This window comes from Equus caballus, chromosome 3 (genome assembly GCF_041296265.1).
Source record: "Equus caballus isolate H_3958 breed thoroughbred chromosome 3, TB-T2T, whole genome shotgun sequence".
NCBI classification, from domain to species: Eukaryota; Metazoa; Chordata; class Mammalia; order Perissodactyla; family Equidae; genus Equus; species Equus caballus.
The window spans coordinates 10,059,283-10,075,538 of NC_091686.1; the positions used below are offsets into that span (position 1 = coordinate 10,059,283).

The following is a 16,256-nucleotide window of genomic DNA, read 5'->3' on the forward strand; positions in this document are numbered from 1 at the left end:
ATAGGGGACATCCTGCCTCCAGCGAGGACGTCAGATGGGAGGAGTGAGGCTGCTGGCCTCTTGGTGGCCTCAGGTCCCTGGGGCCACACAGGAGCCGGGCTGATTCTGGCACAAGGTGGCCCCTCGGTGCCAGAGGCCACTTTGACCTCACGCTGGAGGATATGTGAACCCAGTGTGCTGCTCCTCGGGGTAGGGCCCCTCAAAGGTAATGCCTAGGACCACTGATGGTCACCTCCTGCACTGACTGTAATGTGAGCTGTGTCCCCAGCACATTAGCAACCCCCAGGGGTTTCTCTCCATGGGAGCAGCCCACACCCTCAGCCTTTGCAGAAAGCCATTCAGCCCAGCTCTCCCAAACATCCCAAGGGGACTGACAGTTCAAATGGCAAATGACCTAAGAGAGGGACCTCCACCACCGCCTTCACCCAGCGGGTCCCAGAGCTCCAGGCTCCTGACTCGAGGTCCAGTGCTCTTTCCTGGGCTTAGTCCGAAAGGAATGGGCACAGATGGGGACCCTCCTGGCAGCAGTGGGAGACAGTGGGCCCTGCAGGCAGGTTGAGGGGTAACCAGACTAGAGACCCAGCCACCTGTCCGATCATCACAGAGAAAGCGAAGACGCCCGTGAAATAGTTCAGCAGCTGGAAGACAATTTCAAAGAGCGTCTGGGGGTCGGGGAGCCCGCCGATGGTGATGAGAGTCTTCACAGCCCAGTAGTAACAGCGAATGTAACTAGGGAGGGAAGAGAAAGGGGACCCCAGTCATCACAGGCCCCACCCTGCCGTCCCTGGGTGGCCCGGCTCTGACAGATGTGCATTGTGCAAAAACGAAAACCATTTACAGTCCCTAAGTGCAAGAAAAACAGCCTCCCACTGCCGCAGAGCACTCTGCAGGCCGCAGAGCATGTTCGCAGGTCTATCTGGCCTGGTCACAGCTCTGCCCCAGCCCTGGAGGGACATGTCATCGTCCCCATTTACAGATGTGGAGACTGAGGCTTCAGGAGACTGCTCGAAATCCGACTTTCTGACTCCTGATGCCTGGGTTTCCTCCATTTCCCTCAACATTCTTCCCATTTCCACACGCTTTCCTTTGCTGTCCTGCCATGCTGGTTCATGGAAAGCAAGAGCAACATCAAGTTGGAAGATATCTTGAAGACTACCTTTTATGACCCTCCCCCACACCCACCCATTTTCCAGATAGTGACACTGAGGCCCCCAAAGGGAAAAGGAACACCCATGGCCACCAGCTGGCAAGTTCCAGAGCCGAGACTAGAACCCAGGGCGTCATCAGCTTCTCTGAGCTGTCACCGCCCTCGGTAACCCCTGGACACAGGAAGGGATGGATGGGGGATGTGGTCCTGCTGTGTGGTAAAAGGCATAGGAAATGCCCCGAGCTAGTCTCATTGTCACAAAGCAGGCAGAGTCTCTCATAGCCTGTCCACACCCTCAGGCTGTGCCCTCCCAGGGTCAGTGAAGGGCGAGGTCGGCGGGGGTGCGAGAGGGGGCAATCCCAGCCAGCTGTCCTTGGCCTTCCTGTCCTCCTGCCAGGGGTTTGTGGACACAGAAACCACATCAGTGTCCTGATACACCCACGCTTCCAGGGTCCCTGCTCAGCTCTGAAATTGAGAACATCACCCTGGTGGCAATCATCTGGTCTGAGGACGACCCTAACCTGGTCCTCCCCGGGCTCCGTGCACCTGCCAGTTATGCAGCATCACAGTTAGAGCCTGGGCTCTGGAGCTGGGGGACCCCCTAGGCTCACACGCAGCTCTGCCCCTTTCTAGCCGCGTGACCTCAGCCTCCCTCTCCTAAGATGGGCATGGCAGCGGAACGTCCTTCACAGAGTGGGCACGAGGACGACATGAGGTGCTAGAAGAGCACCTGGCACATGCTGGGCTCTCGGTGAATGTCACTGGCGCCTGCCACGTGCCTGCAGTGCAACAGACTCGCCTTTGTCCTCAAGAAGCTCACTGTCTAGTGGGGATAGACAGGTGAACATACAATGAGCGGTGGGTGGGGGCATAGAGGTTGTTGGGGGGCTCTGCCTCTGATCCCCTGCAAGGCCTTGGGCAGGGCTCTGGCCAGCCTGCAGCTCATACCACCTGGTGCACAGAACTCTCAACATGGCGCAGGCCTGCTGGGTCAGACCCCCGCCATACTGGTCCTGGCCACGAGAGGGCGCTCGAAGCAGCCTTTAGTGGGACTGAGCTGGGTGCCGCCTGGGAGCTGGGTGTGGGGGCTGCTGGGCCACCAACAGATGGAAGACCTGAGCAATGTCCCCACACCTCCGGCTTTCCCCCAGCCCTTCCTGGTTGGAGGACTCTTCCATTGGCATGGCGCGTCTTGGTGCCTCCCTGAAGTCTTTGTGTCTTCCGTGCCACTGGCTCTAGGGGACCCCTGCATGGCCAGGCTGGGCAGAAGCAGAGCAGGATGAGGGACCCAGATGTGTAGGAACTCGGGTTCTCAAGTGCTGGCCCAAGGCAGGCACTCCACAAACGGCCACTACTTAGAAAGCTATTATCCGCGATGCTGGACTTCTAGAGGAATCCTGCTTTGCTCCTCGTGACTTCTCCATATATTGGGGTTCTTCATAGACTTCATTTGGGAAAAAATGTGCTGCCAAGAAAGTGTGCCCCTCCCCCGCTGAGAGGCGAGGGCTCTGAGAGGGCCTTGCAGGAGGAGGTCCCCGACTGCGTCCCCTGTCTTCTCCCTTCCCGGCTCTCCATTCCTTCCCAGGCCCACCCACGATGGGGGCGCCAGGCCCGGCCCCAGGATGTGGCTTCTTAGCTTCTTGGGGTACAAACCCCTTTGAGGAAAGCTAAGAACCTTCTCCTTAGGAAAACCAACATGTTCTCAAAAGTTAGCTCCAATTTCTAGGGGGGGCTTCTGCCTCCCTTCAATCTCTGGACCCCGGTTAGGAGCCCCTTGTCTGGTATGGCGGCTTCTCCATAAGAATGGCCTTAGCTAGGAAGTGGGTCACTGACTCCAGTCAAGGCACCGGCTGGATGTGTTACACATGTGTGTATTTTTTATCACAAGAAATCCAAATGTGACACCACCCCCATGGTGCAGATGGGGAAATCGAGTCTCAGCAAGGGTAAAGGCCAACCCGAGGTCACAGAGCAAGACTAGCTTCTGTTTGTCCCTTTGCTTAGAAGGGGGCTTTGAGTCCTCTCCGCCCCCTCGGGAGGGGATGAAGGAAGGAAGGAAGGAATGATCTAGCCGTGGGCTCAGGAGCAGGGCTGCACACGGGCTCAGCCGAGGGGAACAGGGAGCAGCGCCAGTGGCGAGGCAGGGACCGGACCCCGGCCCGACATGCTGCACCCCACGATGGATGTCAGGGTTCACCTCCTGCCCGCCCAGGCTGCCTGTCCTCTGGACATCTCTATACAGGGGTGGCCGCCCTCAGGCCACAGGCCCATTGCAGAAGGCGACAGTCATGGCCGCTGTGGCCGAGGATGGGGCATCATACTGAGAACGGCACATTGTGGATGAACAACCACACTACAAAAAGGCCACCTCGGACACGAGCCACCGCCCGCTCCAGGGCAGCCTGGAAGCCACTGCTCAGAGGAGGTGGAGGTGTTGACAGCTAGACCGAGAACACTTTGCGTCACTGCTGGGCACCTCCCAGGGCGAGGCAGGGCCCCCCTGAGGTGACTAACTGACCCCCTGGACTCTTCCCCCACGTCACCTGCTATGGCCTGGCACTGGACCAGTGACTCAGACCTAATCCTCACGGCTTCCCTCTTCACGCTGTGGGGGGGCCCGTCATCAGTACCATTTGCAGATCAGGACACACACCCAGAGGACAGAAGTCACCTGTCCACGGCAAGCAGGTGGCAGCTCCAGGACTCACACCCTGGCCTCCTGTCGCTAAAGCCTGTGCCCTGAATCTCCAGGCTCAACCCTGATCTTGACCCCACGTGCTTCCTGTCTCCTTCCTGCACCGCCCTCCCGCCCCCTGATCCCGAAAACTTTTTGTCTTGGCCTCTCTGTTGTTCTAACAGACAGACCGGCATCCCTCCGACCACTTCGCCTGCTTCCTGCCTGTCCTCCCCAGTCCATCCTCCCATCAGCCATCATCGTGAGAGTCACCTTTTGAGACCCCCCTGCACCCTGTCATCCTCTGGCCTAAACGGCTTTGACAGGCAGGGGGTGAGAGGGTGAACGGGGCAGCTCCCGAGACGCAGCGAGCACACAGGGGAGGCGCCTTCCGGGACCTCTCTGCACTGCCCAGTGGACTGCTCTGTGAACCTAAAACTGCTCCAAGAAAATACTCCATTCATGAAAATAATGTTAATTTTTCAAAACTTTAAAAATGTTCAGGGGCTGGGCCCGTGGCCAAGTGGTTAAGTTTGTGTGCTCCACTTCGGCGGCCCAGGGTTTGCCAGTTTGGATCCTGGGCACAGACCTATACACCACTCATCAAGCCACACTGTGGTGGTGTCACATATAGCAGAGCCAGAATGACTTGCAACAAGGATATACAACTATATGCTGGGGCTTTGGGGGGGAGGGGGGAGAGGAAGATTGGCAACCGGTGTGAGCTCAGGGCCAATCTTCCTCACCAAAAAAGAAGTTTAAAAAAAAAATGTTCAGACCCTTGGCCTTGCCATGCCCCTTTAGGAATTTCTTATGGGGAGAGAGGACAAGGCTCATCTATGCAGATGTTCACTACAGCATCATGTGTCACAGCGAAAACCTGGAAGCATCTTAAGTGGCCAATGATAAGAAAATGGCTAGATAAACGGTGGAGTATCTGTATGGTGGGTATCAACATTGTGGTTTTCAAAATTTAATGATGGGAAAATATGCACAATATTATATTATTCTATTTCCTTATTGGTGACATATTTTTCCACATTTCTAAAATTGGGATTATCTTACGATCCATATGTACATTTAGGGCAACATTTCTTTTTTTTCTAAAAAGCTGTGTTGACTCAATAATGTGTCATATAATTGACTGCATCTTAGAATCAAAGTAACATAGGAGAGGGGAGTATGTTCCTGATCTTTCTCTCGTAATCAGACAAGGAGCAGCAGACGAGAAACCCTGGCTGGTCCCCGGCATCTAGAGCAGCGCTGTCCAGTAACGGCACAATGGACCCACGTGTGTACCTTCAAGTTTCGTAGCAGATATATTTTTGAAAAGTGAAAGGAACAGGTGAAATTAATTTCAATGATGTATTTTAGTTAACCCAAAATATCAAAATTCATGTCATTTCAACGTGTAACCAGTATTTTTAAAGTCAACAGTAAGATGGTTTGCACGTTTTGTCACATCTTCCGAGTCCCACGTGTGTCTCGCGCCTCCTGCATGTCTCGGTGGCGCTCGCATGGCGAGTCCTCGGCAGCCCGCCTGGCTGGTGGCCACGGCATCAGACAGCGCAGCTCTAGAAGGCGAGCTTCCAGCTTCTCAGATGGGGAGGCTGCTCGGGGACCCGGCCCTGCCTGCCTTTCCAGATCCTTCCACACACCTGCCCCCTCCGGTCATAGGGCTGCTCACAGCTCCTGGACTCCACTATCTTGCAACTCTGCCCCTTTATTCACGCCGTTCCCTGCCCCCCGGATCCTCTGCCCTTTCTCTCCACCTACCAAGGTCAAGATCAAACTTAACTTTTCAGAAGTGGCCATCTCCCGCCACCTCCGCCACCCCTCTACAGCACCATGCAGAGCGTTAACCTGTAGCGACGCTGCCTGGGTTCAAATGCCAGCTTTCTAACTTATGAACCCTGTGACCTTGGGAGTCACTCCCCAGCTGTTGCCTCATCTGTAAAATGGGGGTGATGACAGAAACCATCTCGTGTCACTGTTGGGAGGGTTAAGCGAGTTACTATGTTAGGTGCTCAGAACAGGACTGGTCCATAATAAGTGTCCTCCAATGCTCACTGCTATTATTATTATTATCATCACCGCCATCATCATCATCACTTGAGCACGCCCCACAAAGAAGGGCAGCTCCCTGGATCAGCAAGTAGGTTTCACCTGTGCGCCAGCTCCTCCCTCGCGGGCTGGTGATGCCCGGGGAGCTGTGTTGAGAAGTATCCTCCAGCTTCCCTCCCACTCGGCTGTGCCCGTGGGGTAGAGCAGGGGACGCACATGTGAGGTGAACTGGCCAACTCTCCTAGACTTTAGGATGCTGAAAGGGTCTTTCTAGGAGGTCCTGTTCATGTCTGCGCCCCCTCTGTCTGGCATGTGGCAGGTGCTCAGGAAGTGTTAGCTTAGACAGGACCTGGAGACTTGGTCCTGGAACTTTACCACGCCAGTGGCTCCTGGGGAGAGAGGTGGCCTCCTTTCTTGGAGCCTTTGTCCCGTGAATTGTGGCCCCAGGAGGAGGACTGTAGCTCACCTGTTTCCCACGCCATCGTAAACCCAGTGCGTGGAGCCGATGCCCTGATAGGCGGATGCCCAGTAATACAGACACGAGTTCAAGTGTAGACTGTAGAGCAGGTAGGCCGTGGTCCTGATAACCCTGCAGGAGAAGGAAGCCGTGAGCACAGCAGCAGAATGGGCAGCTGTGACATCTCCCCCAGGGGTCAGGACTGCAGGCAGCGGGCCAGATCTCACTCCCCGGATGCCCACTTCAGAGGTCTCCCTGTTGGAGCTACATGGCTCTGCCCGGCTGGAGGGACACCTGGCCGATGGGAACCAGCCAGTGGCTGGACGGGGCCCACCGGATGCTCTTTGAGACTGTGCCAGTCAGGAATGGTGGCGTTGAATGGAAAGTTGCCAAGACTACGGGCTGGCAGTGGCACAAAGCTACCTGCAGGGACAGTTCCAAGGGAGTGGAGGAGCCGAGAGGGGCAAAGAAGGGACAGACGCATGCAGAGAAGGGCCACTCCGTGAAAGATGTGGAGAGGAGCCTGTCCCCACAAGTGGCCTGGTTGGTCTTGCACCCCATCCTCGGATGTCCGTTTGACGGTCCATACATCCATTCCCCCTATGTCTGAGCAGCTGAGGGGGTCAGTTCCCTGAGCTGAGGCCAAAATGAGGCCAGCCTCCCTGGAAATGAGGGGGAGCCGTGCGTGTCAACCTACTCATGCCCTCCTCACAATTGGGGGAAATGGGACATTCCTGGTTCTCTAAAAAGCAAACATCCCTTCGGAGAAGGGCCAGGAAGAGGTCAGGCTTCCGGTGGCGAGGGGGCCAGGGTAGCTGGAAAGGAGAAGCGATGTGGGTAGAGCATGCCTGGCTGCAAACGTCCTGCCTCGTGCGTGTGCGTGTGTGTGCATGCGTGTGTGAGAGAGAGAGGCGGTCTCACCTGTAGACGTAGGCTTTGCTGAGGATAGCTTCCAGGCGGTTGTTAAACTCGAAGAAGGCCATGTACTGGGAGGAAGAGCACGTGTCAGGGCGGCCTGCTGTCTGGGGGTGGCCGCCGCCCTCGCCTGCCCGGCCCCTCCCCACGGGCACCAGGACCCAGGGCTCTTTCTGCAGCCCCGGTGCGAGCAGCTGGAGGAGGAGCATTTACAATCTCAGGGTCTCCTGGACCTTCTGAATCCTATCATGAAACGTTAGGGCTATGTGGGTCCCAGGTTAAAAGACCCTGTTTTCAATGTTTACTTATAAAATAAACAGTTTTATAAGAAACAGCATCCCTCACAGCCCTAACTTGTATCCCCCAAAGGCTTATTTATAATCATAAAAGTATAACAATAACTCCTCTTTAGCAAGCACCTCTGATGCCCGCAATTTGCACACGTTGCCTTACCCCCTATCCACACATGAGGCCCGTATTATTGTTCTCCTTCTACAGAGAGGAAACTGCCAGTCAGAGAAGTTGAGTAATCTGCCCAAAGCACACAGCTGGTAAGTGACAGAGATTCAAACCAGACTGGACTGAGAACCACAAGCTCTTTTCATTATGCTACTCCACCTTTAAATCTCTGCACACGTGTTGTTCGATATTCGAAAATGAATGGATGAAGATTTCCTAAGAGACACGCCAGCGATCGCCCCGGTGTTCATTCTAATTTCCGTCCAGAGTTGGCACAGGACACAGAAGGACCGTGGACTCGGATCCCTCACTTTGGGCTCAAAGAATTTCGTGCTAACCACTAGGCGCCTGTGTGACGCACGCTCACTACCACCACGTGAACCGAGATGTGGATCCCACCTCTGCACTGGGAGTGAGACTCGGCCTGTGGATCCAACCTTACTCACTCCGACGCTGGGCTCTAAAGCAACCTCTGCAGCCCCAGGAGGCTGGCCCGCATCAGCCAAGACTGGTGCCACTTCCAGTTTCCCCCTTCCCCTTGGCAGCCAGGAAGCTCAGAAGCAGCTTCCGTGCTCAATTCCAGCAAGCTGTGCTTTCTTTCCTGGGGTACTTGCGCTCTTCCTTTCTTTCTCCTCCCCGTGTCTCCGGGTTATTAAGCTTACTGCGTTGGCCTCTTTTGCAAATTCCCTCATTACCGTTTTAGGGGAGAGGCATCAGCCATCACGGAAGGAGAGAGAGGAATTTAATGGGTCGGCCAGAAAAATTGATTTGGGGGATCCCAAGTGCTCCGACTGGTTGTCCACGCTGGTCACATTAAAAAACAGTGACCACGTCTCCACTCCACACTGGGTCACCCTTGCTGGGACACCAGCTCTGCCCTAGTGGCAGGAGGAAGGGCTGTAATGACAGTGAGCAACAACCAACGATAAAACAGGTGTCGGGGCTGCACATTCAAATCCCTCCCGGGCACTTCCTGGCTCCTGTGACCTTGGGCAAGTCACCCAAGCTTTCCAAGTCTCGGTTTCCCCATCTTTTGGATGCAGACCATCATAAAGCAGAAGTCCCTCTCTCGAAAGTCTCTATAGTTACTGAAAGCTCAGACAGTGGAGACAGACTGCCTGGGTTCAAATCTGGACTCCACTCCTTCCTACCTGTGTGACCTTGGGCAAGTTACTTAACCTCTCTTTGCCTCAGACTTCTCATTTGTAAAATGCTGGTTCTAACAACGCTCACTGCATGGGATTGAGGAGTAAGCACTTGTAAAGCCTCCGGAACAATACCTAACACACAGCACCACAGGACCCCTAGCCAGCGTAAGCAACTTCCTATGTCGCCCCGGGCCACCACTCCCCGACACCTGCCACTCCCCAGGGCTGCTCGGGGCAGCCATTAGGGGGCCAGTGCTGGTGCAGAGCAGGGAGGAACCGAAGGCGGCGTAGGAGGAGCCCACTGTCTCACCTTCAAGCAGCGGGGCAAGCGCAGGAGGGGATTCACCCCGAATTTCAAGTAGAGAAAGTCCAAGGGCAGGAGGCAGAGCACGTCCATCTGGAATCCGGCGGGACAGCGGAGAGAGGAAAACTTAGTCATCGCGGGGCTGGGGTGGGGCAGCGACGGGGCGCGGGGGTCTCCCCCTTCAATGGAAAGGCCCAGGAGCGCCTAGAACTGGGGGCGGAAGGCCTCCAGCCAGCAAGCCTCTGATTGGCCACCCGGCCTGCGCGGTCCTGGCGGGGCCGCATCACCCCGCCCCAGAGCCCCCACCTCCCGAGCCCCCGCGGAAGCCTGTGCCCGCTGCACCCACCTTAAAGCGGCGGGATTTCAGGTAGTTGTCGCGCATCTCCTTTTTGTCCGTCTGGAGGAAAATAAAGTCACGACCGTGAAATGGCCCGAGAGCTGAGTGCCTGAGCCCGTGGGAGCAGCGATGGAAAATCTCGCAGAACTTCCGCCTTCCTATCAGAGTAACAGCCCCACGGACGCCCCGAGTGGACCAGCCGGGCTTCGGTGCAAGCCTGGGGGCGGGGCTACAGGTGGGGAGGTCCAGCCCCCAGCGGGGAGGGCGTGGTCCAAGGTCATCCAGCTAGAGTCTGATTTCTTGGACGAAAAGCAGGATGTTGAGCTTATTGGCAACCTCATTTACTGAGGAGCTGGTTACTGCTCTGAGCGGGCCAGGAATGCTTTTTGCTCTAAATTGTTTCAGAGGCACAACCTCCGCTTGTCGGTACACAGGAGAGCAGGCTCTGCCGGGCAGGGGCAGGGGCGGCGGAGCGGAGGGGCGGCGGGGGGCGGGGTGGTAAGTGACCTGCACAAGGAGACGAAGACTGCGTCTCCTGCTTCAGCCAAGTCACAGTCAGGGCTTCAGTTTCCTCTCTGGTAAGTGTAGTGGGCTCTTTGCAGGACCCCCAGGATATGTCAGTTGCCAGCAGTTACTTGTGCTGAGCACCCTGCAGACATCACCTCAATCCATCCTCACGGCAAGACTCCGAGGTGGGAAGAATTACTATCCCCATTGTACAGATGAGGAAACTGAGGCTCAGAGAGGCGATACAGCTAGTTGTGGTCGACCACGGGTTGAACCAGGTGCACCCTCACTAAAGGCCCTTCTCCGGACCGCTTCTCCGTCTCTAATTCCATCAGGTGACCCCGGAGCCATTTCGCTCCTGAGCAATACTTTGTGTGGATAATTTGAATACATCAAGGGTACCGTGTTATTGAACAAAGCACAGGCAGACGTTCCGGAGATTTCCTTGCTCATTTATCTTGCTGTCTATCACAGCATCAGGGGTCGGTCCCCTGAAGGCTCGGGCTGTAGGATCTGCCCCCCGGCCACCCCTCCTCCTGCCTGTGACTCACAATGATGTCCCCTCCTCTGACAAACTGCAGGCGCATCTGGAACACGGTGATGTCCAGGAAGTAGATGAGGTCGCACAGGTAATCCATCAGCAGCCAGAGGTGGATGTTGTCTGGCGTCTGGTAGGGGAAGGCCCAGCGCACGGGAATCAGCCAGCAGTTCCAGTTCCAGGCCAGCACCACGAGGAACAGCCACAGGATGTATATCAGGTCTGTGGAAAGGGAGGGAGGGGCGGGAATGTGCTGGAACATCAGCGGAGCGGGCTCCTCACCGTGGGGTCAGAGTGGGGCTTCCTTCTTTCCACCTGTCTGCCTGCACTTTCCTACGAACGCTGTATGTGGCCCTTCTGTAACTTGGGGCTGGGGCATGGGGGACCATAAAACTATCTTTGATTTAAACATAAATCACCCCTAGGCTCTAATAAATCAGAGTATTCTGAGGAGGGGATATGGCGGTGTTATTAGATAATAGACAACTAACTAGGAAACACTTTTGCTCTCTTTCTTGTTGAATTTTTCCAAAAACGTCTTTTCTGCCTTAGTAAATACACAATAGTAAACAATGCATAGAGGACAGACAGATGGATACATGGACAGGTGGATGGATGGATGGATACCATAGGTGACTTGTCATTTTAGAGGAACAGCGGACACGAGGGCTGGAGTCCTGCCCCCCAAATGACTTCTCGTGTGACCTTGGGAGAGTCCCCGCGGCACCTGCCGTGCCCCCCTCAGAGAAGTCACAAGGAGAGGTCAGATAAGAAGGGCAGGGAGGTGTTTCGTAAACTGTCAAGCGCCGTGCACATGTGGAAGGTTGTTATTCCCGAGGAATATAACATGGGCTAAAAGGGAAGCCAGAGGAGTTCACTTTGGAGGTTGGAGGAACTTATTCCCTTTTCTGCTCAGAGCAGCAGCTCCAGGAAGGGGCCCGTAAGAGCAGAGCAGAAAACAGACTGGGCCAGGAGTCAGGAGGCCTGGGTCTGCCATCACTCGTTGTGTCTTTAGGCCAGCTAACTTCTCTGTGCCTTAGTTTCCCTGTCTGTGAGATGGGTGTGATCTTATGTTCCTATTCCAGGGAATTGTTTGTTTCTTTTGGGTCACAAACCTTGGACATCCGTGGCCTCCCAGCCTACCTCTTGCACTCCCTCCCCCCGTCTCCCTCTCCTGCCCTCTCATAGGACACGGTGGCGATGCCCTCTGCCCGCCCGGGACTCACTGGTCAGCGGGTCGATGCTCTGGGGAAACTGGTACTTCTTCCAGGGGCGGCGTTTGAACTTGCAGCAGAGCATGTCGCAGTAATGCTCCTCCTCCGCCGGCCCCGCCTCTGCCGGCTTCGCTTCTGGGGCCGGCTCTGGGGCTTTCTTGGCTGGGGCTGTGGGATGAAGGTGGTGAGCATCTGACCCAGCCCTGAGGCTCAGGTGGAGGAGGCAGAGAGAAGGCTGCAAACGACAGACGCTGGAACCAGAGCTGAGGGGGACCTTGGCGCCGTCCCGCAACCTGCTGGGAGCCCTGTGTGCGGAAACCCCGGTGCTCTCCCGGAACAAACCCCACAGCTCCGTCGTGAACAGCGACCTGGGTGCCTGCCCAGAAACTATTACCAGCTACCGGTCTAGAACTGCTTCTCAGGAGCTGCCCCAAACGAGGAGTTTCTGGGCCAGTTGGATGTTTCCAACTTGAGCATCTGCTTGTGTGTCTGTTTGGACCCCTTTGGTTCCCTCTGCGGGATGGGAGCATTTCACACCCAGGACTTCCATCACCCAGGGCCAGGAATCAGGAAAACATTGCTCTACATTTTCAGAGCAGAAATCTCAGCTCCTTTATCTCTAAAACAAGACGTGGAATGGGGACACAGCCTTCCTGCACACCTATGGCGATGTTGCTCGTGACCTAGAGACTGGCTCCCATAGGTTCAATATGCTAGTTTCTAGCTTTAGGCTTGTGAAGTCAGGCTCTGCTAGGTCCATTGTCAGCACCAAGAGTTCGAAGGCATAGCCCTCCTTTGGAAAGACCTAGAAAACCTCCCTGGTAAGACCACGGTTCTTATTTCCTCCTGGGACCATGAAAGCAGAAACCTTACAGGTAGCCCCATAAGAATATTGCAATTGGGGCCTTTGAAAAATAAGACTGTCTATTCCCAGAGTGGACTATGGACACCATCTGAGTGTACGACCATGAGACACGTCCCGTCCCATAGTGACCACCTGCCAGCCCATGGGAAAGGGGCAGAAGGGTCTATGAGGGGACTTGCCCTGTGGGAGGGGGAGCCAAGTACAATGGGATCACTGGTCAGAACTTTGACCTTCTTCCCTCCCCAGGGTCCTGTACGTATGGGACCCAGAAGCCAGAGAGTGGGGATCTGGCTGCCGTTGTGCACCCCGACCATTTCCTTGGGGTCACTCCCACCATGACGTGACAGGGGGCATTAGGGCCCCACCCCCCCACTGGGTGGACCATGCCCAGCTCTGGACTCACAGGGCTTGGGGCTCTCCTCATCGGAGGTGACGTCGGGGTCAATGAGCTTCTCCTTCACCTTCTCTGTCCGCTCCTTGAAAAGCTTCACCAGCTCCTGCAGCCGGTCGTTGATGATGGCGCTGTTCTGGCTGGCCGTGGAGGCCGCGCGGTCCTGGTCACTGAGGACACACCGCCCAAAGCTGAGCAGACTGCGTGGACGGGACCTCTGTGCCCCTGGCAAGAGCTAACAGGGTCTGCATCCCACCCAGCCCGAAGGAGGTAAGGCCCCCTGTTTCCCCCTGAGGTCAGAAACATCAACCCTAACTCACTGTCTCCCAGGAGACAGTTCGGGCTGGGAACCACGCCCGGGGCCTCTGGCGCAGCTTTTAGAGAATGAACCCCGGAGGCTCTGATTCAGACAGGCAGTTCCGAAAAAACTTCGATCCCACTTGTCATTCACGGAGAAACTCTTGGAACCCAGTTCCAGGCCGTTAGGCCCAGTTTGGGGTTCACGTGAGGTAAGTGGGACAGATCAGAGAGTGGACGCAGCTGCTTTCTCAGGCTGAGGAAATAACTGGTGGAAAAACCATGAGGATACATTGTATATCCTTTTAACTCATAGGAATTTAAACTGCATGCACTCACAACAAGAGAGACAGGCAGACAGATAGAGAGAATGGGTGAGAGTCTGCCTGACACCCCACTCAGCGTGGGGTTAGGGCCCTTGTGGAGTTGAGACCCGCTGTGTGAACGGCTCTCCCCAAAGTGGCCTCACTGTGATCATCTCGCTGAGCTGAGTGCAATACTAGCATTTATGGATCTATTTTTTTTTCTTACATCAAGGCCCTCAAACTCCAGCCAGCTACTCCTCCTGTGCTCAGTCGAGGAAGCTGGGCTGGAGACCACCAGTGTGGGGGTCCTAATGAGAGATGGCTCCCGGGTGTGGTGGAGACACGAGCTGCTCACCCACATTGGTTCTCTCCTGTGGGGAGTGGTCTCTGGGACGTGGACACCTGGCCGCGAACAACATTCCCCAGGTGTTGCCATGCGAGCTCTCACCAGTGGACTGTGAGTGGACATGACACAGGTAACCCTGGGCCTCCTTATTGAAGACTGGCCTGGCATTTTCCCTTTCCACTGGTGACCAGTGGGATTTTGGAAGCCACATGAAGGTGGCAGAGGTGCTGTCAGCTGGGTCCCTAAATGATTGCATGGAGCAGAGCCTTCTACCGACCTAAAACATGCAATTAGTGACATGATCATGACGTATGAGACATCTTCTGTTCCCAAGCCACTGAATCTTTGGGGTCTATTTGTTACAGCGGCTCAGCCTCCCTAGCTAATACGTAGCTCTCTCCACGTGGACCTCCTTAAGAGTTTTCAAGGGTGAATTTTGTTATTATACCTGATTTCTGCCTTATTTTCTGATATGAACCCCTAACCCTAGCCCTCCCCTACTATGTAAGATGTGACTCCACCATGTGCTACAATGGACCATGGACTAGGGGTGAGCTTCAGATTTTTTTCCTGCTTCTTTAACTTTTCGGAACTTTCCACAACTCTGTTAAACATAAACTCCAAAAAATTATGGATAGGAAAAAAGACTGGAAGAAAAGCTGAGTGTCTCCCGCGGCCGTGCCAGGAGCTGCGGTTGGGAGCGGGATGGGGGTCCCAGAGCCCAGGGCTGGAGGCTTCACCATCAACGAACCCCTCAGACTCTTCAGGAAAACATCTCCGTTGGCCCAGCCCGTAGGACGGTTAGATGTCAGAGACCCAGGTCCCAGTGCCCTCGCAGAAGGCTCTAAACATCGTCCCACAGACCAGCTGTATCCCAGCCACCTGGGGACCTTGTAATGCGGTGGGGTCCCCGGGGCCCGCTGCCTGTGGTTCTGAACACGGCTGGTGCAGAGTTCAAGCCCATTCTGCAGATTTTGCAGAACTCCTGGGCCAGCCAGAGGGAACCCGGGCAGGAGGCCCACCCGTGTCTTATTGCTGGGAAGCCACTGGCCAAGTCCGCCTCGTGGTGGAGAGTGCTAAAAACATCCCACTCCCCCTCACTCACCTCCCCTCACCCACCCATCCCCACCCCGCCTTCAGACTCTCTGAGACCCCACAGGTGGCTCCCACTCACTCAGTGCCCTGCCGGGTGGCAGGGTCCGACCAGGCAACCACGGGGGACTCAGCTGGTGACAGCACCTTGAGCTCTTCAGCCTCATCATCTTGGGAGGGCAGCACCTTCCTGCAAGGACAGACGTGGAAGGGCCTTTAGCGAGGGCAGGGGCCCCAGGGGGAAGCAGACTGGCTTTGTGCCCTGCACGTCACCCAGAGCCGAATGAATCCTGGGTGGGAGATGGTGCTGCCAAAGGGTCCTCACTTGCCTGCAGGGAGACAAGAAGGGAGAACAGAGGGGCATAGCCACTCTCTGGACCTCAATCTCCACATCTGTCCAACGGCCTAGCGTGAAAATAATGGCATTGACTTGGGATCAGGCAAACCCGAGCTTGCACCCCAGCCCTGCGTCTTCCCAGTGTGTGACCTTGGCAGGTTACTTAAACTCTCTGAGCCACCTCAGTGTCCCCCTCCGTAGAATGGGACTAAACCTACGCCACTAAATGAGACACATCACTCAGCCGGGTCGCAGCTTACATGTCCTCCTCCCCTCCCCCCCGAGTCTAAAGTCGCTGCCCTAGCCAGCTCGTCTCCCCCCTCCGGTCTCTATCACACCACCTTCCGGCTACTGGACAAGGCCTGAGGGCTTCGCTGTCCTGGAAGCTCCGCCTCCCTCCCTTCGCAGATGTGCTTCTGGCTGGAAAAGAAAACCCTCCTGGGCCATGGAGCCCAGTCTCCAGCTCGTGGTGTGACCTGGGGCAGGTCCCATCCCCCCGGAGCTGCAGGGTCCCTATCTGAAGGGTGAAGATTCAGTTATCCCCAGGGTCCCCACCATTCCTCCAAGTCTGCCCGGGGGGCGGCCTCTGGAGGGACTAGCATCTTGTTGGAGGGTGTCTGGGTGTGGACCCCCCCGGCACTCTTCCATCCTCAACCTCTGTGATCAGGATTCCTCCACTAGGGCTTCTGGAGGGATACAGAGGGACGGACGTGCAGCATTTGCCTTTATTCCAGAAGGTTCTGAAACTACTCTATCCCCTTCTGCCAACTCGCCTAAGATGGCTACACCCATGGATTCACCTCTTTCACACTCTAATTAAAAGGATGACCATGCACGAGAAGACTGAGGCCAAAAGTTC

At 55.7% G+C, this 16,256-nt stretch overlaps 1 protein-coding gene across 1 annotated transcript in view; it reads right to left on the reverse strand.

Annotated features, from left to right (window-relative positions):
* Positions 1-16,256, reverse strand: part of CNGB1 (cyclic nucleotide gated channel subunit beta 1) — a 65,881-nt gene that overhangs the window by 16,677 nt on the left and 32,948 nt on the right. The window contains exons 19-27 of the mRNA XM_070261891.1: positions 15,143-15,250; positions 13,033-13,190; positions 11,777-11,932; positions 10,564-10,772; positions 9,515-9,565; positions 9,175-9,261; positions 7,264-7,328; positions 6,352-6,474; positions 588-729 (exon numbers count right to left, since the gene is read on the reverse strand). Of these exons, the coding sequence (XP_070117992.1) occupies positions 588-729; positions 6,352-6,474; positions 7,264-7,328; positions 9,175-9,261; positions 9,515-9,565; positions 10,564-10,772; positions 11,777-11,932; positions 13,033-13,190; positions 15,143-15,250 (1,099 nt within the window). The remainder of the gene's footprint in view (positions 1-587; positions 730-6,351; positions 6,475-7,263; positions 7,329-9,174; positions 9,262-9,514; positions 9,566-10,563; positions 10,773-11,776; positions 11,933-13,032; positions 13,191-15,142; positions 15,251-16,256) is intronic.